The sequence below is a fragment of the Alligator mississippiensis genome, chromosome 11 (genome assembly GCF_030867095.1).
Source record: "Alligator mississippiensis isolate rAllMis1 chromosome 11, rAllMis1, whole genome shotgun sequence".
Lineage (NCBI taxonomy): Eukaryota > Metazoa > Chordata > Crocodylia > Alligatoridae > Alligator > Alligator mississippiensis.
In genome coordinates, this window is record NC_081834.1 from 32,224,502 (window position 1) to 32,249,371 (window position 24,870).

The following is a 24,870-nucleotide window of genomic DNA, read 5'->3' on the forward strand; positions in this document are numbered from 1 at the left end:
ACATCTAGATGAGCCCGACTGTGCAGTATGTGGCACTGCAGACTCTGCACTGCAAGGCAGCTGTGGGGAGGGTTGCTCCATGGTTATCCAGAGGGCAAAAAAACCAGTGGAATAAAAAAAACAAAGTGGCATTTGCGGGGGCAGCATGCGCCGCTCAAAACTTCAGCCTGGCCAGCTGGAGCCATATTCCAGCTGCCTTCCAGGCTCTGCGCACCTGGATCACAGCTGCTGCAGCCCTGGGAAGTGCCCAGGACCCTGGGTAAGGCTGCTGGGGCCAGCCCAGTGCTAGCCCCAGCCTCCCTTACCACCCCTGGGGTAACTTGCCGCATGCCAGAGGGAACGTAGCACAGGCATTCATGGATTCATAGATGCTAGGGTTGGAAGGGACCTCAACAGATCAAGTCCGACCTCCTGCCTACGCAGGAAAGAGTGTTGGGGCCAGATGACCCCAGCCAGATGTCTATCCAGCCTTCTCTTCAAGACCCTCCAAGGTAAGGAACAGCACCACCTCCCTTGGAAGACCATTCCAAATTTTGGCCACCCTTACCATGAAGAAGTTTTTCCTGATGTCTAGCCTAAAGTAGTTGTCCCTGGGGAAACAAATGTCCACACATATGGACACGGCTTTACAGTTGAATATCTCTCTCCTCAGGGTACGTGCAGATGTTACATACAGATCAACTGGATCTGTGCAAATATTTGGGGAGGTTAAATCAGGCAAAAAGTGGCTGGCCTCATCTAAATTAGTTCACCTGAGGAGGTAAACTAGGTAAAAGATGCTTAGACTTGGAATGGGTTAGCCTGATCTACTGAACGTCTGCACACATTTGGAGTGCAGTCCTGGGGCTGCGCTCGTCCTATTTGCCCTGTCCTGACTGGCTAGTTTTAGCCTTCACACCCTACCCCCGAACAGATAAACCTGCCCCGCTTTGCAGACCCAGCAGTGCTCTCTGCAGATCTGCTAGCTCAGGGGCAGGCAAAGTCCAGCCTGTGGGCCAAATTAAGCCCGCAACAGACTCCATTTCCCAGCAACCCCTGCCCATGTTGCTCTGGCCGGTTACCATGGAGACCCCGGAAGTGGCGGGGCGGTGACAGTGTGGGGCCAGGGTTTCTATGAAGATTGACCCCAGCAGCACTAGCAGGGCGTGTGGCTGGGCAGGGAGCTGCTTTGGGGCCAGGGTCAGGATTTTGCAGCAGTGACAGCATGGGCCAGAGCCGGGGCAGAGCTGCAATGTGCTGCCTGCACACCCTGTGCAGTGGCCCCAGACATGTGCAGGCCTCAGATTGCAGCCCTGCCCCGGCCCACACTGTCATCACTGCAAGCTCTTAGCTCTGGACCTGGACCAGCTCCCCACCCAGTTGCATGCCCTGCCAGCATGACTTGGGCTGGTCTACATGGAAACCTTGGCCCCACACTGTTATGGTGCTGCTGCTCCTGGGGTCTCCATGGAAACTGGCGGGAGGGCAGGGGCTTGTGGGAAATGGAGTCCAGCTGCCAGCCAGATCCACCATTCTGCCCACCCCTGTGCTAGCTCCATCCTGATCCTACTCGCCTTTGCCTCACCCCGAATTACTTAGATCAGGTTCCTTGCACGGCTCCGGCACAAGCAAACACGTACACAAGCCATTCCCAATCTATGATCATGCAGCTTAAAGTAAGCCATGTGATCATAGATCGGGTACAGCAAATGTCTGCAGGTACCCTTAGGAATCAGACTAAAGGGGAAAGGACACAAGTACATTCAGTCTACTATACTGACTAATGGTTGTTTGTATTCGCTTTCTCACTTTCAGAAGAAACAAAGAAACTACTAGAGTTCTGCTGCTATTGCTGTACAGTATGAAAGAAAAGAACAAGGAACATCTTACTTTTTCAGTGACAGCACGAGCACATTCTATCAACTCCCGTTTGGTGTAGCTGTCTGTAGGGCAAATCTGGAGAGCTCCAGCTTTCTGAACCAGAAAGATACATCCATGACCAAGTTCCTGCACCCGGGTCCTGATCTGGAATCCTATCTGCTTAGGCAAGAAATTGCAGGAAGGGGAGGCGAGAGAAAAAGATGCTTAGAATATTAAGTATGTGCATAAACAGAAGTGTTTATTTTCCACAAAGGCAGATATAAGAGTCATATCTGACATTCTGTATTTTTTCTATATACAGCTAAACCCACAAGTGGTGTCATACAGAAGCGCTCATTTAATGGGAGTACTATTCAACAGGGCACAGGGGATTAAATTCTGGCTATAAGTCTTCTGTGATTTACACAAGGCATTTGTCCCAAGTCTAATTTATGCATTTCTAAAACACAGTAGAAACTTCACAACTTTTTCCCCCTTCCCAGTGTCTATAACAGTTGTTCTGTTTCATCACTAAGGGCATTTATACACATACCTTTTTGTCCCGTGATGCACCAGAGATCTTTTGGGCAGGAGCAGACTTGATTGATTGAGTTTCTTCCGTGTGCAAGCTAATGTGCACTGAGCTGCAGCACATGCAGTTATATAAGTGGTGAAAGGCGTGTCAGCGTGCAGAAAATGGTGGTGGTATGCTTTTGAACTAAAACACCTTGAAGGTATTTTAGTTAAAAAATACTCCACCATCATTTACTTAGCGCTGATGTGTATTCCAATGCTTATACAACTGTATATGCTGTAGTGCCGGACGCTTTTAAAAGTACTTGGTGCTGTGGCGTGAGCGTGTGTACAAACGCCCTAAGGGCTCAAAGCAAAAATGAATGTTTTCTATATAAGCTGACAAGCAAAGGATGTCTTAAAACTGGGACTGAAGAATATGTAACCTTAATGTTTTGGGTACCTTAATTTTATTCACATTTGAATATAGCACAAATTCTTGGCTGTTTATTTATATCACCAGTACAGGCAACCCCCGCTTAGCACTCGTAATTGGTTCCTGAAAAAGCGAGTGTTAAGTGAAATGAGCATTAAGTGAAACCGAAAGTATTTGATGACCCAAGATGGAGACTGTAATAACCCAAGATAGCGACTGCAAGCATTATAACGAAACTCACTGAGTGCTAAGTGAAATCAGGTATCAATTTCAAATGAGGGTTATAGCGAAATAGTGCTAAGTGATACAGTGTTAAGCGGGGGTAGCATGTACTTAGCATGTCCATGTGAAATGGCCAACCGTACTTACACCTGGAAATGATCCACTGCATATCTTCTTGAAACAGAAACCAGAAGTGATGTCTCAACCACAAAAGCTAATGTTAAATTTTAATACTTACATGTATGTGTACATATAAATTTGTGGTTTGGTTAATAAATGAGTAGGAATAACACATTAATTTCAATAAAATGTTTCTTGAAGCTGCTGTTAATGTGCATTATTTTCATGAATGAATTGCCATTGTGCCTAACAATATTCATGCTGAATATAAATCATTATTTTTGATTTAGCCATTGAGTGTCAAGAATATTTAAAAGACTGAAGTGAATTGTCAGTGATGAGACATAATTAGTAAGTGAAAAGCTTTTTGAAGGTCTTTTGTCTTGATAATCTGATACATTTGGTAATCTGGCAAGATACACTGCATCATGTCAGGTTTTTGTATGCCGGGTAACCAGAGCAATTTAATGAAACACAGAAAACTGATTCATTCACTTTATCTTAGATCCTATGCAGCACCTAATGTAAACAGCCACTAGAAAGGAGGCAAATAGAAAAAAATGCCTTTGTTGGCACAACAGCCTGAGAATTTATGGTAAAAACTAGTTATCTTCACTAGTTCAAAGATGCTTAAATCAAGTCCTACGTAAAAAGGGTCAAGAAGGAAAAAAGACCAGGAACAGCATTCCAGTCTCTGTGTCACTCTCAGTGCATTCAATTTTATATGTGAAATAGTTTGAGGATGTTTATGTGATGCATCAAATCAGATGACCCTTGAGGAAGTGCTTTGTTGAGAATAATTAGAGAACTGTCTTTTCAAGTTGCCTACAAGCAGTTTGAAATTTTCCAAGTTCTTTGTGGAGGTTAATTCTTGGTCTGCAGAACATTAAGTAATTTGTTCCAAGTACTTCATATTTGAAGTTGAGTTGAACTTTTGATTGAATGCTTCAGTTCACAGACTGGGGGAGGAACTCCTGCAATTAGGCTTGTGGTGTGAATACAGGCACTTACAAATTAAAACCTTGTTTTAGATAGTTCCTAACATTCGCTAAAAAAATGCTGATTTATAAAATTCCACACAGAAAAGAACTTACTGCACAGAAATTTCAGAGTAAGTGAGAACAACATTTGAACAGCAGAAGTTAACAAAAGTATTCAAGGAAAGTGTTCTATAGTATTGACCTGGTTTGCCTTTACTTCCTGTGCAGAAATGTTTTTTTTTTCTATTGATGTACCTAAATGGTATTGTGCAAGGTTGTGAATGAACTGTGAACAAATCTAACAAATTGACCTGTTTTATTTATCTAATTAGAAATTTAGGTGGTGAGTGGTATAAAAGACCTATGTTAGTTAGCCCTATGTAACCAATTTATGAAAAAAGCGCAGTGCAAACAAAGATGGTAGTCTGAACTTTATGCTAGTAGGACAGGTTGTAAACATTTTCTATTAACTCCCCTTTTCCCCACTGAAAGCAAGAGCATCAAAGCTTTTACGTGGTTATACATGCTGTTGTGATCCTAGGTATGATCATAAAATGCATCTGACTGGAGGGCCTGGTGGCAATGTGGTGGGGCTGCTCATGGCGGGCTAGCTCCTACAAAATACCATAATGTTGCAACCTCCAGAACAAGGCGAGTATAGGGCACCTCAAAACTCTAGCTCCACTGCCTTGGGAGTACTCCTTGGTTGGAGAAAGACTAAAGGACATCATCCTGACAGAAACATGCCCTCACTGAGGCATTAGGCAGTCAGCAGCAGTTCTTATCTGTTGCTCTCTGGCAGAAACTACAACCATTGAGGCAATGAATATTTGGACTCAATCTGGCCTTTGGATTCTCTCTCAATGGTCTACAGAGGGGATGGTAGGTTTTATATCTATACTGCACCTATGACTCTGATCCAAACTGTGAACCAGGCTGTATAATATAATGCTTAGGCCAGTGGAGAATGTTTTAGAAAATACAATCCCATGTATTTTTCTATCCTACATTTCAAAAGTCTGCTGGACAAAAACTGCATTCCCTACATGATGGACTGTGCAGACTGTGTGGACATTATGGGCATACCAATAAACAGATGGTTGACAAGATAAGTACAGTGAATAGACTTTTCCTGTTTAGAAACTTATTTACTGTACTCATTTTAGCATCCACTTAGATATTTGAGAGTAACCACTCTCATTTCCAGTTGGTTGTAAACCTACTCTCTGTCTGACTGAGAAAAATCAGACTTGGGGATGCATGCAGCTGAATTATAACCACTGCAGCATTCCTGTATGACAACCATTTAATCACACTATTTTCATTTTATCCCTTATGTTACACAGTAGGAGCATATTCGATATTGACAGCACTGTGCGTTCAGTTATTAGAGGTCTAAAAAATAGCAGACCTCCTCTGGTTCAGCTGTGGCTGCTGCCATTCGGCCCTGGAGAGCCAAATGCCCATAGTCATTGGTCATTTGTGATGCAAGTCCGCCCAATTCCTCCGGGTTAGTAACCGACTTAGTCATCTGAAAAAAGAAAACAAGCAAAAGAAAAAAAATGACAAGCATGAGAACAACTTGTTAATGCTACACACCAGCACACTGACTTTTTTTGTCACGCTGAGGATGAGATGACTGCTTTTACAGTGATTCAGTTTCCAGCTAGAATTCTTTGAGCCAACCTCAAGCAAACATGCTTTTTTAGAACCACAGTAACTAAGAACTCACAGAACACATGAAGTAACTGAGGAACAGTTAGGATTGGTAAATCACTCCTCACACAATAGGGAACAGGACTACTGAAGAGGAACTCAGTATGTTTATCTTGCTAGGTGAAGATGGTTTCAGATGGGATAAGCAAGTCACTCTCAGCCAGTTCTCCTAGCCATGCTGATGGAGACCAAGATGTAGCTCCATGCAAAAAAGGAAGTATACTAAAGACTGATATAAAATATACCTGACCTATCAAAAGGTGAGAGAAAGGCAAGGAAAAAGCCCTGGAACGATACTAAATGAAGAGATTTTGCTTTTGGTAGAGCATCAGCACAAGTACTGAATATCTTTTTAAAATATGTCTCTCCTACTGAAGAGATATTTTTTCCTCTCACACAAGCAAAAACTGGTAAAATAAAGAAATTCCAGTCTTTGGGCAAAACCATAAACTAGTCTTATTGACGTCTTCCTGTGTTGAGAGAAGTACAACTAACTGATGAAATTACAGCCTATGATCTGCATAGACTGCCTTTCTTTTCTGAAACATCAAAACATTCCCTTGCATGGACCTTAAAAAAAAATCCCCCCTATTGTATACAATAATATAAACTTTACTAAAAAAACAGAATAAAGGAGTAAAGCCTCAACAACTGAAGTATTCTTTGGTAAAAGATCAAAATGCTTTACTATCATAACTATTACTATGAAATATTAGAACTAAGTTTAGCCAAGAGACTTCCTCTTCATTTTTCCCCCAACTGAATCACACCACAAGAATTATGTAAGAAAACTAGAATTTGACCTTTTGTTGTTCACAAAATGAACAAAAATCAGTTGTCACAGGGTCTTATCTCAATCAGAGCCAAGATTAAAGAATAAATATAAAAGTGAAAAGGGTTAATTTATGTCAGCAATAAACCTTGAACAATATTCCAATAACATAAAGATACTCCAATAACTATTTTTGTTTTTCATAGAAAGTAAGCCTCATGAGAAATACTGAACCTCACATTCCACCAATATATACATCTCTTGCAAAATAACCACTGTCAGCACAAATTATTAAATTAGAAGGATTTCCTAGTAACAGCTGCTGCAGACTCCTAACCAGCAGCTTCCCCTTCCCTTTTAAAATAGTTTGTCCACCCCACAGGCCTACTTAAAGACATCTATAAAGTGTTAACAAGCTGCTAAATGATCAGACTAACAGACTGATTTTAGCTTAGTCTCCAGTGGTCAGAAGTTCTCCGATATAAAATATTCTGGCATAGTCAAAACTTTTCTTTCAGGACAGGATCAGGTCATAGATCAGCTTAAGGAAAATCTTATTCTAGGATGAGGGGAAGGGCACAAATTAATATCACTGACCTAAATAAATTAGGACCAGAAAAGATGCAGCAAACTGGGCTTTGCTTTGTTGCTTTTTCCAAAATTTTCTCACCTCAATGGTCAACACAGCTTTCTTTTTGATTCATTTCATTCACTTCTGATTGCTGTATTCCCATCCGCTGGTAGAAACTGTTGGTTACTGGCTAGCTAGTGCAATCCTCTTAAAATGCTCCTCCTGTTTTCATATCTCATTCTTTTGGACAGCATCAGACAGAACAGTGTGTAAACTTTTTAAAGCTACATATCTTCTGAGGTAGTCAGACTGGAATTCAGAGGCATATGGCACTCCTCCTCCAAAGGATCATTTCTGCCTATCATGCAACCAGGTTCTAATGATAAGCTTATGAGATGCATCACAGCTCTTTATTTTGCTTACCCATAGAACAGACAAAGCAGTCAGAAGTCAGTTACAAGGGTGAGCCTCAAGTAAGAACTGATTCAGCCTAACATCCAAAAGAGTGCTTCTTGTTTCTGCCATTCATTTGGCACATCTTATCTAGCTATTATATATAAGGCCTCCTCATTTCTTACCATTTCTTGGGCTGTTACAGCAATTGCTTTAGAATACTTCACCACAGTTGTTTGGTAATCAACAAAAGTTCCCTTTGGATCTGGAGGAGTGCCCTCATCCAACTGCGGAGAGAAGGGAAAACATGAAAGCAATGATAGGTACATGTGACCTATATATAAAGTTTCCATTCTAATACTAGATTGTGCAGTTCATAATTATGGATCTAATACTCCAAGAGGCAGATCAAAGCATAGGAAAAGCCAGTGTCCTGGTATATTGGTAGCTTTATGCAACTTGCATGGAGTATGCAGTTTAGTGCCCAAAAATTTAAGCTTAGATTTTCTTTACAAATTCAACCCATTTATTATTCCCTGACATGATTCCTCCTACACATGAAAATGATTGGACAGTGCTTGGGAGAAGGATCATTCACTTAAATAAATAACATTTTTAATTTGCATGCTTTTAGAGCCAGACAAATAACAGACCGAGTACAAATTCATGTTCACAATAAATTCACAACTCATTTGTATTATACAATTATTACACCATTCATAAAATAACTTTTGCAAAGCAGTAAACTACTTCAACACCCATCACCTGCCTTCTGAAACCAGTGTGTTCCAAGAGATGGGGTGACTGGTTATATCAGATAATGATTCTTCAAATGTGGCTTCCCTGACCTTTGTTCCTGAAGTTCACTTTGTTCCTGAAGCCCCCCATCACTGTCCAAAGATGAAAAACCTGAATAGAAGCCAATATGACTTCTTTATTTCAGCACAGTAAATATATCCCTAGTTCAAGCTATAAGTTTGCATGTCTGTATCTGTTCTCTATTGTGAAATTTATTTTTTGAGAAAATATTGTACAGGACTGGTAGGACTAAGGGGTGTGCTTCTGTCAGATTTCAAAGAGAATGATAATTAGGGGTGAGCCAATAAAGATTTTTTGGGCCAGTACTGATGGCCAATTATTAATAAGTCATGTTGGCCGATACCAATCCGACTGCCGATATGCGAGCCCAGCAGCTTGGAGAGCAGTGTCTGGCTGGTAAGTCTGTTGCGGGGAAGGGATGGGGGGTAGAGAAGGGGCATGGGGGATGCAGATAGAGGTCCCTGTGGTAAGGAAGGGAGTGGGGTTGGGGCTGGGGTAGGTGCTGCCCAGCCGGGGCGGGCCATCGGACTGCGGTGCAAGTGGCTCATCTGGGCAGCGCAGACGCACACACACACATGGCTCCTGTTACTGTGTGCACCCCCAGGGGAGGGATTGTTGGCTACAAATGTCCAACTCGGGATCCTTAAAATTCTAGTTTATTAGGCGGATTGAAACACTGTAATCATAAACCTTGGGGCTGGTCCACACACACACATGCACACATACACACACACACACAGTAGCAGGCTACAGAGTCAGGTATACCTATCCTACAAGCGCTGGAGTCTGTCGTTGAGGCTTCTTTCAGTGTGGTGTTATCTTTCAGAAGGGGGTCGCTGGCTGGTCCTTCTGGCTGGACAGGTCTGGTCGAGTTGGAGATCAAGAGGGCGCCACTGAGGGTCACTTTTCACTGCCTTTTATCTGTCCCTGGCAGACTTTGGTGACTCCCCAGTTTTCTGGTTTGCCCAATCCAGGGGTCATTGACCCTCGTGGGACTTCCCCCACTCGGTGGCTACTGGACAGCATCTGTCAGCCCCAGGGGTTGTCCGCATGTACGTGCAGGTTTGGGAGTCCGTTGATGAATTTAGAATAGGGCTCTGGGAGGGGTCGATCTGGAGACATTCAGCCTAAAAGTTGGTCTCTGGCGTTGATTAACTCATGCCAGAGCTTCTAGCCCTTGATCAGTGACGTTTAGAGATTTCCCGGTTGTTACATTGTCTTCTATTGAATTCTTCCCTTGGTTGATCTGCAGCTTCCAGGTGATAATTGCTGCCTGCTTCCATGTTACACATTCAATCACTGATTCACTCACTCTTGCAGAGGCCAGCCTGATACAGGGAAGGGCAGTTTGATTCCTGCCTTTGTTAACAATGTTACAATGTATAACTTACTAAAACACATTTAGTTGAAAGTTGAAAGGTGAGGAGTATAAAATATAAGCTACAAATGCCATGGCACACAAATAGATAAAAATACCAAACTATAAGGGGAGATACAAAATGCACACATACAAATTTTAAAATACAATTCCTTATCTTAAAGTGAAAGAGAGAGGAAGGAAGAAAAGGTAGAAAAAGAGAAACATATCCAAAGAGGGGAGAGCAAATGCAGGCAAGAGGAAAAAGGGGCTTTCTGCTACAGGATGGGAGGCATGTGACCCCTGGATCTGTGCACAGGGCAAGAGCAAGAGCAGGCTGCTGCTGTGGCCTGGGGCCAGGGGTTGTGCCAGGCTCTTCCCAGTAGTGGGACTGAGCCAGGGCTGTGCTTGGGGCAGATGGCAGTGGCGCTGAGAGTGGGGGCTATGGCAAATTTTGGGGTGGCTATAGCCTATAGCCCTCCATAATCCCTCCTCCCAGTGCCGCCACTGCCACCCGCCCCAAGAGCACCCTTAGCCCAAGCCCCTGCCGGGAAGAGCCCAGTGTTGCCCCTGGCCCCAGTTTGCAACAGCAGCAGCCTACCTTTGCCCCACACGCAGATCTCAGGAGTACATACCCCCATGCCTCCCCTGGGAGTACACACAGATGCGGGACCCACCGCCACCCCCCAGACAAGCTGCTTGTGTCTCCGTCCCGTGCCCTGCCCCGCCTGGGCAGAGCCGGCCCCTGCCCCAAACTCACTCTCTCCCTCACCACAGGTGCCTTGATCTGCAACCCCCCACACTCCTTCACTCCCTGCCTCCAACAGATTTACCAGCTGGATGTTGTTCTCATTGCTGCTAGACTGCATTCCTGGCCATGTGCATGCTGTGGCTACTCCCATACACAGAACATTTATCAACGATATTATCGGCCACGTCAGCCAAAAAAAGCCGATTGCCGATAACGTTAATTTTCCTTTTTGCTGGTGCCCATATGATATGGAACGACATATCAGTGTGCCTCTAATGATAATGTGTACAGATTTAAGAAAACACTCTTCAATTGCTAAACTTTCTTTTTGTTTGCCCTTCCTACAAAGGTTCACACCTTGGTTGATAAGCAAATAACTTTCAACTCATACCTTTATTTCTGGTTTATTTAAAGCTGGTCCCTTTTGTACATAGTGTTATGTGTTCAGGTTTGTTCTGTCTCTCCTTCATGTTTTCTCTCAACTTAATCCTCCTGTGAACTTCAGAACCTTGAGGTTGCGTCAAAGTGAAGGTCTGAATGAGGAATTTTAACCTCCAGGAGAGGTAATAATACTTGGTACAGTCTCTACAGAAGTCTTCCCTAATCTCATAACTCTGATGGGATCTGGATCTGGATTTTGGATGGGAAGATTTTTACAACAGTAGACTGATATACCATTGCAAATAGATAAATAAATAAATTATAGACTGCTAACTTCAATTAAAGTATTTGCAGTCTAAAATGCTGACCTGGCAGCCAGGAGAAAAAGAAAAAAAATTACTTAGTGCCTTGATTTATATCAGGGGTGTCAAACATATGGTCTGCTGGCCAGATCCAGTCTGTAAAGCTGGGTCATTCCACCCACAGCCTTGTTGGGGATGACTTTCCCATGGCTGTAGCTAAGTGCCAGGGTGCTAGAGCCCCAACAGCACCATGAGAAGAAGCCTGATGCTTTGGTGCCATTTCCATGGTGGCAGCTAAGTGTTGGGCATGCTGGACCTCTTCTCATGAGGTCCTGAACTGGAAGGTGGTTGCAGGGGTCGGGGTGTCTGTGGGCTTGATCCGGCCTGTGGGGCCAGCCGTGTACTATTCATCTGGCCTGCGGACCAACCCTGCACCCAGAGGCAGATTAATGCACGGGTCTGTGGGGCTTGGGTCCCAGGGCCTCTGCCAATCAGGGGCCCTCGGATGCCTGGGCTCCCTTGGGAAATGGTGGGTTTCCCTTTGCAGGCAGGCAGCATTCTAACCTGCAAGGGGTCCTGCTTGGTGCTGCTGGGAATAAGACGCAGGGGGTGCCGTGTGCATGTGCATGACTACATGCATACATGTGGCCAGGAAGACAGCCAGGCAGTGTGGAGAGCAGCTCCCTGTAGGTGAGTCTATATAGGGGAAAGAGAAGGGGAATGGGAGAGGGAAGGGGCAGATCAAGGCCCCTGCAGTGAGGGAGAGAGTAGGGAAGGGTCTGGGGGTGTTGCCCAGCCAGGGTGGATCATGGGATCTGGGGCCAGGGTGGGGAATGGGACGGAGCCATGGGGCTTTTTACTCTGCTGCCTTGGCCCCAGGAGTCCTATGCTGGCCATGTGGCTCCCTGCCCATCCAGCAGCAGTGGAGGTGGTATGTTGTGCCTCCCATTGACAGGTTGGCAAGGGACATGCAGCTGGCGTGGGGCCCCCAGGGAAAAAGAGCAGAAAGCCCTGAGCCCATAGTGGGCAGCCTACATCCACCCTCCCCCTGCTTGGCTCTGCTCTAGTCATGCCTGGGGGTGGGGGGAGAGAGGGTGGGGAGCAGGGAGGAGAGGTAGGCTTGTTCCATCCCATTCCCAGCTTGGTCGGGGCCATTCAGCCTCCCGTGTGGCTTGGAGGCCTGCCCTGCGGAGGGGAAGGGGCCCATCTCCCCCACTGAAGTACAACTCCCAGGACCTGTGCAGCTCCCAGGACCAGGGGAGAAATGGTATGGCATGGTTATCATGGAGTGTGGGGGGGCTTCCAATTTTCTGTTTGCCCAGGGCCCCAATAAGTTTTAATCCATCAGTGCCTGTACCACTCATCTGGCTTGTGGGGCAAATGAGTTTCACACCCCTGAATTCCATGAGGCACCCTAGATCTAGGCCCCCAAATTTAGGATTGAGGAGACCAGGCTGTCAATCAAAGAGACACCAGCATTTTTCCTTCACTGAATATCAGATGTGTACCTTTCTTCAAATATTTCAGGAACTCTTCCATGTGTTGCTGTCTAGACCAAGTAAGGCAAAAGAAACTTAAGTGAGGATGCTTCTGAGAAGTCACTGCTTCTTAAATGAGATGGAGCTTACTGTCAAAGCAGAAGCCTTGTCAACTCTGTGTCTTGGCCCAAAAATCTGTAGAACAGAGAGCTCTGCCTAGTCCAGAGCACAAGTTTTGGCTCTGTGATCAGGTTCTCTGATTTGGAAGAGCATGAGCCTGGCACTGGGGTTTACATTCAGGGTTGTACCAAGCCATCTACCTTGCATACTTGCAAGCACAGGCACACAAGACTTATTCCTCAGCAGCTGCCATTCTATTTAAGGAGGTGGTATAAGCATCCCCATAATAAAAATGGAAACAATGTTGTAATATTAAAACAAGGTGATTTCAGTGCTAATGAAGTAGGCAGATTAAAATGTTGCAACAAAATTACTGGAGCTTCCAATTTTTGCTTAGTTTCTTACAACTTTTCACATCACTTGATAATTGCACATATAATTCTACTCACTCATGTTTCTCTCTTTTGAAGATGAAAGAGCTCTCCCATGTGCAAGCACTGTTTCACAGTTAGTGCTATTCATCAACTAGTCTGATGGATTAATGTTGTAGGCAACCATTTCAAGGGGTTGGACTACAGCGACCTCCTGAGGTCCTTTCCAACCCTAGTTTTCTATGATTTGGTACACAAGGCTGATTGCCCATTTAAATTACATTTAACATTTTCTTTCTGAACCATTTCCCTGGTATTGTGAAGAGACCATTATATTCAATGTAATTACTGCCCTGATTATCTAAAGCAGTGGTTTTCAATCTTTTTCTCATTTGTGGACTCCTAAAAATTTTGAAATAGAGGTGTGGACCCCTTTGAGACTTTTGAATGGTGGTGCAGACCCCTTTGAATTGTAAGGGTGGATATTCACATACTTTTGATTTATCACAGTCATCTTTCATGGACCTGTTAGATATAGTCTACTAGTCCTGAGGGGTCTGTGGACCACAGGTTGAAAACCACTGATCTGAAGTGACTAATGCTTTCCTTCTGGGTACATCTGAGGTTTCCAATACTTACCTTGTTCATTGCCTCAGCTATTGAATCTACCATTCCTCCAACCAAGCCCACTTCACTGGCAGCTTCATTCAAGGTAACCATTATATCATCCACAGCCTCCTTCATCAGTTGGGCAGCCTCTGTGATAGCATCATGAGTGTGTGATGCCTGTACAGGAGAGAGCAGGGAGGAAGAGAAAATATTAAGGGTTCCATCTGTGTGGGAGCAGATAGTTGGTCTGAAAATATTAATGTTATGGCAGCAACCTTATGGTGGTTTTGAAATCACATTTCAACCTACAAATGGAAAAAAGTCAATTAGATATCAATATTGAATTAGAACGTTTATAGAAGCAAATGCTCACTCACAGCATACACAGTGAATTCAAAATCTTTAAAAATGTAACAAGCCCTTCTCCCTAAAAGATTAGGAAAATGAACATCAGTAATTGCAGGAGAAATACACAGAGAAGGAAGGTTCAAGAAACAGTCTCCTTTTTAAAGCATGGGCTATAGGTGCAGAAAAGACCTTATTTCTACATTTTGTGTAGATTCCATAAATTGTAATGCCATGCTGGTCTAATTCACTTCCATCAGCATCATGATATGCAAAAGACACTGGGTAAACTACAGTTTTGATCCTTTCTAACAAAATCTTTGATGCTGCAATCTGTATTAAGACCCCTATAAACCAAAGGTAGTATAGTAAGTAGTGTTTTAATAAATAAACACTAATAAAACAAATATTAAGGAAGAATTTCTTTACTGTCCGAGCCCCCAAGGTCTGGAACAGCCTGCCACCGGAGGTGGTTCAAGTGCCTACATTGAACACCTTCAAGAGCAAACTGGATGCTTATCTTGCTGGGATCCTATGACCCCAGCTGACTTCCTGCCCTTTGGGCAGGGAGCTGGACTCGATGATCTTCCAAGGTCCCTTCCAGCCCTAATGTCTATGAAATCTATGAAATATATCTAGTTTATGCCAAAAAGAAATTTAAGAACGAGCATTACCAGAAAAAATATTTTTTAACCAGATGCTGAGTGTGGAAAGTGTCATGCACATGTGCAATTAATAAAGTATTCTGTAGGAGTTAAGACTCTTGAGAGATTCTTTAATGACTATTTCTTGACACAGGTAATTAATCCAGACTTCAGTAATCAAAAACCCTCATCATTTGATTTGGGCCAAAGCAACAAGCTCATTTTGCTATTCAAGTGAACCATGTAATCAGTGATAACTGAAAATTGAGGCAGAAATACACACTCTTTTATTTAACTCTAAATGTAAAAGAAGAAGAAAAAAACCTAAGGCAATGAGTACACTTCTTCTTTTACCATTTATAGATCTCAGGTGTAGAGTAAAATTATAGTATTTTTAGTTTGTCAATTATAACCTGAAGAAAACAACAAGTTTTAATATAAAATTTAAACATGGAAATGATACTGGGTTAAGTTTTGCTCAGTTACATTTGTGTAAGGATCTCACAGTAGACTGCCCACTGTTTTAGACGGAGAAATATTTGGCACATGTAGCATTTTGCAATCTTAATTATTGTTTGAACACTGGCTTATTAATCTTTTAAATGTCCTAGAATGGAGGCATTACACTGGTTTTAGGAGTGAAGGAGTAATTTGTCCTGCATCAAAGTGATACAAGCTGAAACAATACTGAAGAATTTCTGGCTCCCACTTCTGAAAAGGCCACGCCTGAAACATTTTAGCTAAAAGTAGTTTCAGAAGAGAAGTTTTCCATAGCTAGTATAATACCAAGTGTACGTTTTAAGCCAGGGGTGGGCAAAATAAAGCCCACGGGCCGGATGTGGCTTGCCAGTCCATTCCATTCAGCCTGTGGGACCCCTAAAAAATTTAGAAAATTAATATTTATCTGCCCCTGGCTGCCTGTCACGCAGCCCTCAATGGGTTGCCAAAATTCAGTAAGCGGCTCTCTGCTGGAAATAATTGCCCACCCCTGTTTTAAGCTGAAGCACAGAAATAAATCTTTTGATCTATTTCTAACATAAGATAACAAACTAATTAACTTACCCATGCAACTCAATTTGAAATGCTTTCCATTTTCCAAAGGGCCCAGTAAACATTGAGTTTTAGTTGTCCATCATAACCCAGGCATAATAGCTAGAGCTGACAGAATGACTGATACATATTTATGAACTGCATAAGTGAGTTGGGGTCTGCACCCGCCTTGTTTGGTATAGGCGCTCTCTGGCAGCCTTGGAACACACGCCCAGTTCAGGCCTCAGGGTGTGTCCTCGAGACTTGGGTGTTGGGCTGCGTTCGACCCTTAGAGAGGTCCCAGCAGTCGCCTGCCATGACTTGATCTTCCGTTCAGTAGCGGGACTCCCCCTTGTGGGAACTTGTGAACTGGGTGCTGCCCCTTGTGGGCGTTCTTGGGGCTCCACCTCCCCTATACCCCAGCCATACGCCAGCCTTCAGGTCGACCAGGTGATGGGTTGCCGGCTTGCTTCTTCAGTGTTCCCTTCTGCTCTTGTCCTCCCCTGCCCGTCCCTCTGCATCTTACTTCGCCCTGGGTGTCTACGGGGTGTGGGACTGGTCTTGCCTCGGCCTCCGCCTTGACCCTATCTTCGAGCCGTTGGGTTCAGCGGTACCACCTTTGTTATTCTTCTTGATCCTTCGGGTCAAGTGGGGATGCTTCCCCGGTTAGGACTCTGCATGCCCCTTCAAGATAACTATGAGAACTCAGAAAAGGAAAAAAAAAGGTAGAGAAGAAAGGAACAGTAGAGGTTTGTGCGACAGCTTGCCCCACTCATGAGTCTGGTGTCTGTGGTCGTCAGGATCCCTCGATGCCATCCTCTTTGACCCGGCTGTCTTGCCGGGTTGGGAATTTACCCTTTTAAGAAGGCTGGGATCCTTCTGGTGGGCCCCCGTCCAGACTCCCACCGATCTCCCGCAGCGACGATCCTGGAGCCCAGGGGGCAGCATCACCCTCTCTCCTGGGTTTTGCTGCTGCCCCCTTTGCTTCCCCACCACCCCCTTTGCTTCCCCACCGCCGGCTTTTAAATCTGCCAGGCAGCGGTTTTTGGTGATGTCATCTGCCAGCATTGCTCCCAGCCGCAAATAAAAGCGGCTGATGAACTGTGCCAGCAGTTCTTCTTGGTGCGGCGCGTCTTTTCCTGTTGAAGGTAAGTAAGCCCCTTCCTTAGAGCTTTTAGTTTTCTTTTTCTGGAGGCTTACCCCAGCCTCAGCTCTTGCCATGGGAGGGGTTCCCGGGGATTCTGTTTGTGTCCCCCTGGGACAGGGTCCCATCTCCCTTTTATGCATGCTGTTAACTTCTAATAAAACTAATGGCATTGACACAAAAGCTTCTTAAGAAAACACTTCCCACCTATCTCCTAAGCAGCCCGTAGATAATGAAACAATTTCTTTTACATAACCAAGGTAACTGATTAAAGTTTTGATTAGTTTCCCAATGTCTTGATTAGTTTCCCAGTGTCTTGAGTGTAGAGAGAAAATCATTACAGTTTAAGGAAAAAACAGCTACCAAATTTTGCTGAAGGAATTATGTTTTGAAAGCAACCAGTATAGTGCAGATGATTGGTTAAATCCAGCAAGGAACTTCAAGTACATTTAGTTTCCGAACCTCCATCCTTTGTGCTATAATGATCTTCCTGTTTCACTCAATTTAGGGAAACCTTCAATGACAGACCAAATATCTAGGCACTGGATATTTGGTATCTTGTGGGGATATGAAAGAATTACAAGTTAAAAAAATTAAAAGTCTAAAGATTTGTCCAGCTTGGTTGAAGTACAAGAGAGCAGTTCCTTATTATACATATTGTTCCTCCTATGTTTTTTATTCAGGCAATGCAACAGACTTATAGGATATATTCACAGATGAGTCATGAATTAAATACCTTTTTAACATCATCAACCACTAAGGATAGTGTTTGTATTTGCCTATTGTTTCAGTCCAAAATCATAGACATAGCTACTGTGATCATCCAGATCAATAAGTTCATTTGTTATCAAGAGAAAGAGGAGGAAGGGGATAAAGTTGGTTAATATTGTTAAACAAAATGAGATGATTAGCAATAAGAGTAAGCACAACCAAAGGAACAAACTGTCATACAAACACGCTTGCTAATAATCTTAAAACACCGTACTTTGATATTTAGAGTCTAACTACATGATCGGTAAAATACAATTGGTATTGAACATTAACCACTTTAAAATACTTAGTTAATGTAATACTGCGCAGTATTTTATAAATCAAAGGAATTAAATGGTTATGCAATAATCCTACACTTAGTTTATATTGTCCTGAATTTATCTGACAGTTTCACAGGAACAAGAAACTCTCTACGTATAAAACTGATGAGATGTGAAATGGTGATTGCAGATGACTATCTTAAAGGCAGTCAAGAGTTTGTAAAACCTCCATCTATCATATGAAAGGTAATGACCTGAAAGGATCACAGATTTCAGTATGAATGAGGCCAAGTGGTCAAATAAAGACAACAGAATAGAACCTGCAGTATAATGTATCTCCATGAAGGGAAAATGGAAAACTTTCCAACAGGTAGAGGGAAGGAGAGATTTCTTATGCTTTCAGAAACAGAACTTTCCTCCTCTCTCCTCACAAGAAAAGTGTAAAAATGTATCAGGTATTCACAGATTATAGATATAATTTTGGCAAATTATTTGAAGTTCTAGTTTAAGAATCTGTTTGCCTGTCCTTTATCACGATTATGGTGGTGGTAAGAAAACAAACGTAAACTACTTGTCAAAGAAATTAAACTAAAAAAATAGATGAATAGAACTATATAAGATTGGTATAATACGAAAGAAGCTGTTAATGTAAATGGTATAACCATTTTTCTACATCACATACAATTAAGCCCATGCATACAAGTTTAAAATATTATTCTTAATAAAGAAAAGCTCTTCCTTATGCCACATACGTGTCAAGATGTATTTTGTGATCCCTGACTGCTGATATATTTTGCAAATAAAAAGGAAAAAAGCAACTGACTAACTCTCAAGAAATCAGTGAGCACACAAAAGGACTTTCCTTTAAGTAAATACAATTATCTGATGGTGAAAATACAGTCTTATTGCCTGTTGTTATTTTCCAGCTTTTGCTGTAGGATTGCAGGATACACTTCAGGATGCTGTTTCAAATGACCTTTCTCCTTTTCTTACACACAAGTACTATACCTTGGGATTTCCTCCTCCCTCTTTGGCTGCGTACAGCATCTGAAGGGCAGATTCTGCTAGTGTCTTGGTCTGGTCCAGCACAGTCATTTGTTGTTGATGATCTAACATCTTGGATGCCACGCCAACTGCAGCTAAAACCAGAGGTTCAAAGTAGCTTGCCAACTGTGTAACCTAAGAAAGCAGAGATGATACAAGACTTTCAATTCAGTTTCTTTAACAGTGGAAAGGACAAGAAAATCTCTTCCCAAATAACATCCAGGACAGCATTAGTACTTCTTTAAGCATAACCTGAGCAGCACACTTTCATGATGTATCAGAACTGCAGGAAATGTAGTTCAGATGTTTTCCTGGGCTGCTCTCTCCCTTTCCCAGCTCTGAATACTGTGATAGAGCAATGCTGCTAGATGGGCACAGTTGACATGAGACTCTGATGTCAGATCCAATTGTTTTCAAAACAGACTGGCTTCTCAACTATACAGGGAAGGATCTCTTACTAAATGCCAGAATTTCTCAACTTTTGTTACAGACAAAATATAGTGAAGTGATATTGAATTGCAAATTTCAAGACACTTAATCTATCTTTAAACATGCCAGGCAGTTACTGGCTCTATTGAGAAGCAAACACAGTCTGAAAGCCTGATTTAAGTTGTGAAGACCCAAATAATTTAGTAACATTTAAGATGCTGTGTTCTGATGAAGGCTAGTATTGCCTCTTCACGTAGGCTTTTATTTTGCTATTAATAAGCATTTCCAGATGGCAGCAAGGTGACCCAATCATGTAGATTCTTTTAGTTGTAAGGTAAACTCATTGGAGGCTGACTTTTTATTCTGTATTTAAGTAGTATTGGAGTGATGCTATAGCTGTTACAGTCCAGGAATTAGGCAAGGATTTTTTGGGTGACATCTTTTATTGCACTAACTGCATAGCTGGAATGAAGTTAGACAAATTTTCAGATGAAAGACATTCTTCATCTGGTATTCAGAATCTCTTCAGAACCTCACGCAGTCTTTTCCTTTTCTCAAGTTACAGGACCAATTTACCCTTTTGCTGCTGAAGGCTTTCTGCTACCTCCTCATTAGTAGCCATTCAAAGCAAATGAGATTTTACTAGGTGTGCAACAAAGTTTTACAGAGTGACTCAAATATAAAACCAAACCAGGTCCCATTTCCAGTCCAGACACTCAAAAAGAAGTAGGCTTTCAGTCTCAGAGGCTGAGGAAAACAACTAGACATTTGGGCTGCTTACTTCATAGTAAGACATCCCTTATATAAGCATGAAGAAACACCAGAAATGGCAAGAAGAGCAATGAGACTATCTAACAAGAGACAGCTTTCCCATTTGGAAGCAAGAGGATCTATATACAACAGCTGAATCCAAATTCTGATACCCACAGAAACCAAATCCTCCAACAATCAAGGCAATATTAAGTATTTGATAAATAAAAGCAGGGGCTGGCTTCAGCAGCATTCACAGTAGGAGACTCTGCCTGCGCTGCAGTCAAGTGCCTGGCGCTTAAGGTGGAGGGGGAGCTCTCTGCACCATACCAACAGTGGGGCAGGACAGATCTAGCAGAGGGGAGCTCTCCCTGCATGATGCCACAGCCAGGTGGCAGGGAGAAGTAGTGCAGGGGGCCATGTCCTACAGCCTGCTGCCTTTGACCCAAGCTGGGCCACTGCAGCCCCCTGCCAGAAAATGCTGCCAACTCCTGACTAAAAGCATTGGTTAAATACATGACTGCCCAACAATAACTGAATGGCATTGCTACACTTATACAAGCATCCAGAAAAGTTATCATGGTAATACAAAAATGAGGAAATACTGCTTTACTTCTGCTTTTCCCACAGTAAATGTACTGACACAGAAATATCTGAAATGTCCTGAAAACATTTAATGTTCTTAGAAGTAAATGTATTTCATAATAGGGTTATACTTCTGAGAAACTGCTAAAAGCTTCAAAAAGCTGGTTTCCTATCATGTTTATTATCCTGGATTGAGCCCAAGGAGGATAAACAGTTCAAAACTACTGAAACAGGAATAGCACATTTGAGTACAAACTTCTTAACTTTGCAGTTTTGGAGGCTGAATCCATACCAAACCTTTGCTTGCACTGTAAGTCTGAGCCAGGGTTTTTTTTGCTGGTTTTTTTTTTTTTTTTAGTAAGAGCCATAGCAATTTTCAAATTGATACAAGTTGTGTGGATCTTTCTATAGCTCACCCATAATTGGACTTCTGAGGGAGAATTTGGCAGTCCATCAGGCATTTGCAAGGGCTAAGTTACTGAAGCATGAAAAATCAACTACACAACATGTTCTTTTTAGCTTTCAGTGGCTTTTGTAAGCACATCTGTACTGATATTTTAAGTCTCCTAACAACAATAACAGTAGTTATGTCAAAAAGCCATTTAAGCCTTCTTCACCTGGGACTGACCATCTTTTAATGACTCCAGAAGCCTCTATCAGTCCTAAGGCAGGCAAGGTTCTTTGAGTAGATGTGATATCTTTTAGTAAGTAGACCCACTGAGTAGTTGGAAAAAAAAATTATTGGCAAGCTTTTGAGCGCAGTCACCTTGCCTGCCTATGTCCTTAGACCAACACAGCTACAACCAAAAACCTATTGGTTCTAAGACACCAGCACAGTAAACAGCAAATCACTCCCTTCTTGAAGTGTCAAGAATACAAAAGGTAGAAACTTCACATGTTAGTAAAATGCAGCATTTAAAACTGCGAGGGCTAATTTTTTATAACATCAAACAGTGATGCAAATTTGATTTAAACTTCTGAAACCTCCCTAAAATTCAGAATGAAGTCTGAATCTCAGTCCTCAGTTCACCCAGACACTATCAGAGACTGGAGACATTATGGCGCTTCAAAGCAATCCAAGAACACTTAGTGCTCTTACACTGTATAATTAGACAGGTGCAAATAATTTTTGTCTCTAGCCTGAGTCTTCTATCTTCAGCAGTCTAAAATTATTTTCCCTTCATGAAGTTTGTTGCATTATTGTTTTAAATAGCACAAAAAAGCTATCTATGTTGTACCATCTATGACAATCCTACTATTGACACAAGCATTTCTCTGAGGTCTAAACATTCAGGACTTTAGAAATGTCAATAATTATAGGATCATGTACCTTGTGTCCCAGCTGAGCTGCCTCTCCTCGAGCTGCAGTAGCTATGGGATCAATAAGGTGTCCGATTTCCTGAACAACTGATGTCAACTGCTCCTGTAAAGCCTAATACAAAGAGAAATTAACAATTCATTCCCTGAAGCATACCATTTCATAAGATAGCATCACACCAGTTAAAGTGCCAAGGCCTCTGTCAGAACTTACATACAAGCATACATGCTAAGCATTGTCCATTTCTCCGCATTAATAAGCTCCATTAATAACCCGCAACATAGGTCCACTGCTGCATATACTCAAGAGGTGAGTTGGGTTGAAAAAGGTCCCTTCAGCTCTGACTGACGGTATGAGCTCCTGCATCTCTTTCTAGTCCCAATGGTTGTGTGACAAGTGGTGCATTTCCTATGGCCATGTGTGGATGTTCAGTTTCTACTTGGAGAATTGGTGTATTCCTGGTAGAAGACAAGTGTGCAGGTGTTCAAGCCTTTTCTCCTGGAGCAAAAATGCCTGCTCTGGGAGCAAAACAACCTGTGAACAACCAGGGTGAAATCACTCTAGTGGAGTTTCTTCCAGGAGACTGAATATCTGCATGCTTTCCTCCAGCCACTCCTTTTGGCCTCCAGGAGATAAGCCAGGGGAAAGACTCCCATGATTTTCTGAGACTGGGGTCACCCTGATTGAGAGAAGGTACTGGGGGCAGCTGCTCAGCTGAGTGGCAGGGGTAACAATTTAACAGCTGCAAGGGCTGAGAGCAGCCAGGCATGTAGAAGCTTTCTTCAAGCCTGGTTTCTCAACCCCACCTCCCTCCCACTCTTCCTCTTGACCCCTGCTGCCCAGCTGAGTGGTGTGGGCAACAAGGGGAAGCCAGCAAAGCTGGGAGCCAGGCTTTGAGAAAATGTCTGCACCCCTGGTTTCTGGCTCTGCTGGCTTTTAAATCATCACCACCACTGCTCATCTGGGTGATGGGAGTGGCAAGGGGAAGCTGGGGTGGAGGTGGGGTATGAGCTGGGCTCTGAGAGGCTCTCTCTGGGGTAAAGCCCCTACCCACTCCTCACACTACAGTCCCAGGTGTTTGGTGTGGATGGGGGGGTTGCCCCACTGCTCCAGTTCCTTGGGAAAAGGAAGACTGGAGCAGCACATGCTTTCTCCAAGCTGGCCTCATCCCAAGTGCAAGGAGCAGGGGAGAGACGAGGCGATTGGCAGGCTACATGTCTGTACTGCTCCCTTTCCTGAAATCATTTCTAGCCATAGGCATTTTCTACTGCTAGAAATGAAGGTTTGTATATGGCCTATTACTGAACATTGTTAACCCATTCAGGAAAAAAAAATCACCAGGATTGTGGATCTAAATATGGAACAGTATTTTCAGGGCAAACAGTACAATACACAGAGATTTGTTGCATATATTGAAATTAGAAGCAGAAATGTATTGACAAGGAAAGGAATGGAAAAATATGACATATAGGTGTGGGAGATATGGACTGATCTCCAAAGTACAGTGTCTGGGATATAAGGATAAGAAGGTCCTAGTGTTAGAAATGCCCACACAAAAGCACCTGCTTCTAATTCAAAGGCAAACCATGCCTTGGCAGCCAGGATTTAGCTCATCCTGTGAAAAAAACGATGAGCTGATTTATACAATTTCTTCTATTTACATATTGTTCTAAGTAAGGCTGGATTATTTTAGTATTTTTTTCAAACTTGACACCGTTGAGTAAATGACAAAAAATTATGTTTTTGGTTTTTTTTAAATGGGCAGGGCAGGGAGTAAAAAAAAATGTAAACACCTTGCAGTAACTTGCTTTGGGCAGTCTTGTTTTTCAAAAACATTTCCACGTAGATTAAAGTATTAGTGCTATATGTAACACTTATTGCTAGGTTGAAAATACATTATTTGCATACAAAAAGTCCACAATAATTTTGGGAAACATTATGCCATTATTAATTGTGCATCTGATATTGAGAATTTGGCATTCAGTCATTAGCTCCCCCAAAGGAAATCACTGAAAATGGTTCTTACTTCAGTTAACTAAAGTGTGAAATAGCCTTAGGAACAGTCATACCTTACTACTGAAAAAGAATAAACTTTGGATTTCTGGCAAATTACTTCATCTGGAAATATGTAACTTATGTATTCAGTCTTAAAAGATTTGCTCAGCTCCATTAGAATGTGTTAATACAGGAAAGTTAAAAGCTATGGTTTTGGAACCTGCATACCTGGTAGGAGAAAAGGAGCTTGCTAAAAAAAAGTGTTAAAGACCCTTTGTAACATGCTTCAAATAAATCCCTCAATATTTCAAAATACCAAGTGAGAGAGGGACAGGAAAAGATTTTGCCTGTTAAAGAAATTTAGACATGAGTATTCAGATGTACGGTAAGAAAGGGCTCTGACATTCAGATTCTCACTACTAAATTTTCAGGAACAAACTGATGTCCAACACTCTGTTGTCCTTCAAGCAGCCCTTAGCCAACTCTAATTAGCAAAAACTTTTTCTCTCTGTTACATCAGTAAAGGAACAGGGACAATTTTGTAGGTGTCATTTTAAATTAAAATAAGTTATTACATTTAATAATTTATTACACCACTTTTGGCAGGTAATTCAAGGATTTTAAGAGTTATATTTTCAAAGGTATTTCAGCTAATTTCCTAATTTGTGTTGCAATTGAAGAAGCTGTATGGCCATTATACTTATGCAAATATTTATGGATATACATTGGAAGGCCACTCTTCTCTGGCATGCCAATCAAGTCAACTGACTCTTTCCAAAAGCAGATAACACTGTTGGGCAAGGACT

At 42.5% G+C, this 24,870-nt stretch overlaps 1 protein-coding gene across 3 annotated transcripts in view; it reads right to left on the reverse strand.

Annotated features, from left to right (window-relative positions):
* Positions 1–24,870, reverse strand: part of TLN2 (talin 2) — a 391,556-nt gene that overhangs the window by 67,369 nt on the left and 299,317 nt on the right. For all 3 annotated transcript variants that reach the window (XM_059714785.1, XM_059714786.1, XM_059714784.1), the window contains exons 40-45: positions 22,082–22,183; positions 18,952–19,122; positions 13,781–13,927; positions 7,748–7,849; positions 5,522–5,641; positions 1,870–2,016 (exon numbers count right to left, since the gene is read on the reverse strand). In XM_059714785.1, coding sequence (XP_059570768.1) covers positions 1,870–2,016; positions 5,522–5,641; positions 7,748–7,849; positions 13,781–13,927; positions 18,952–19,122; positions 22,082–22,183 — 789 coding nt within the window. The remainder of the gene's footprint in view (positions 1–1,869; positions 2,017–5,521; positions 5,642–7,747; positions 7,850–13,780; positions 13,928–18,951; positions 19,123–22,081; positions 22,184–24,870) is intronic.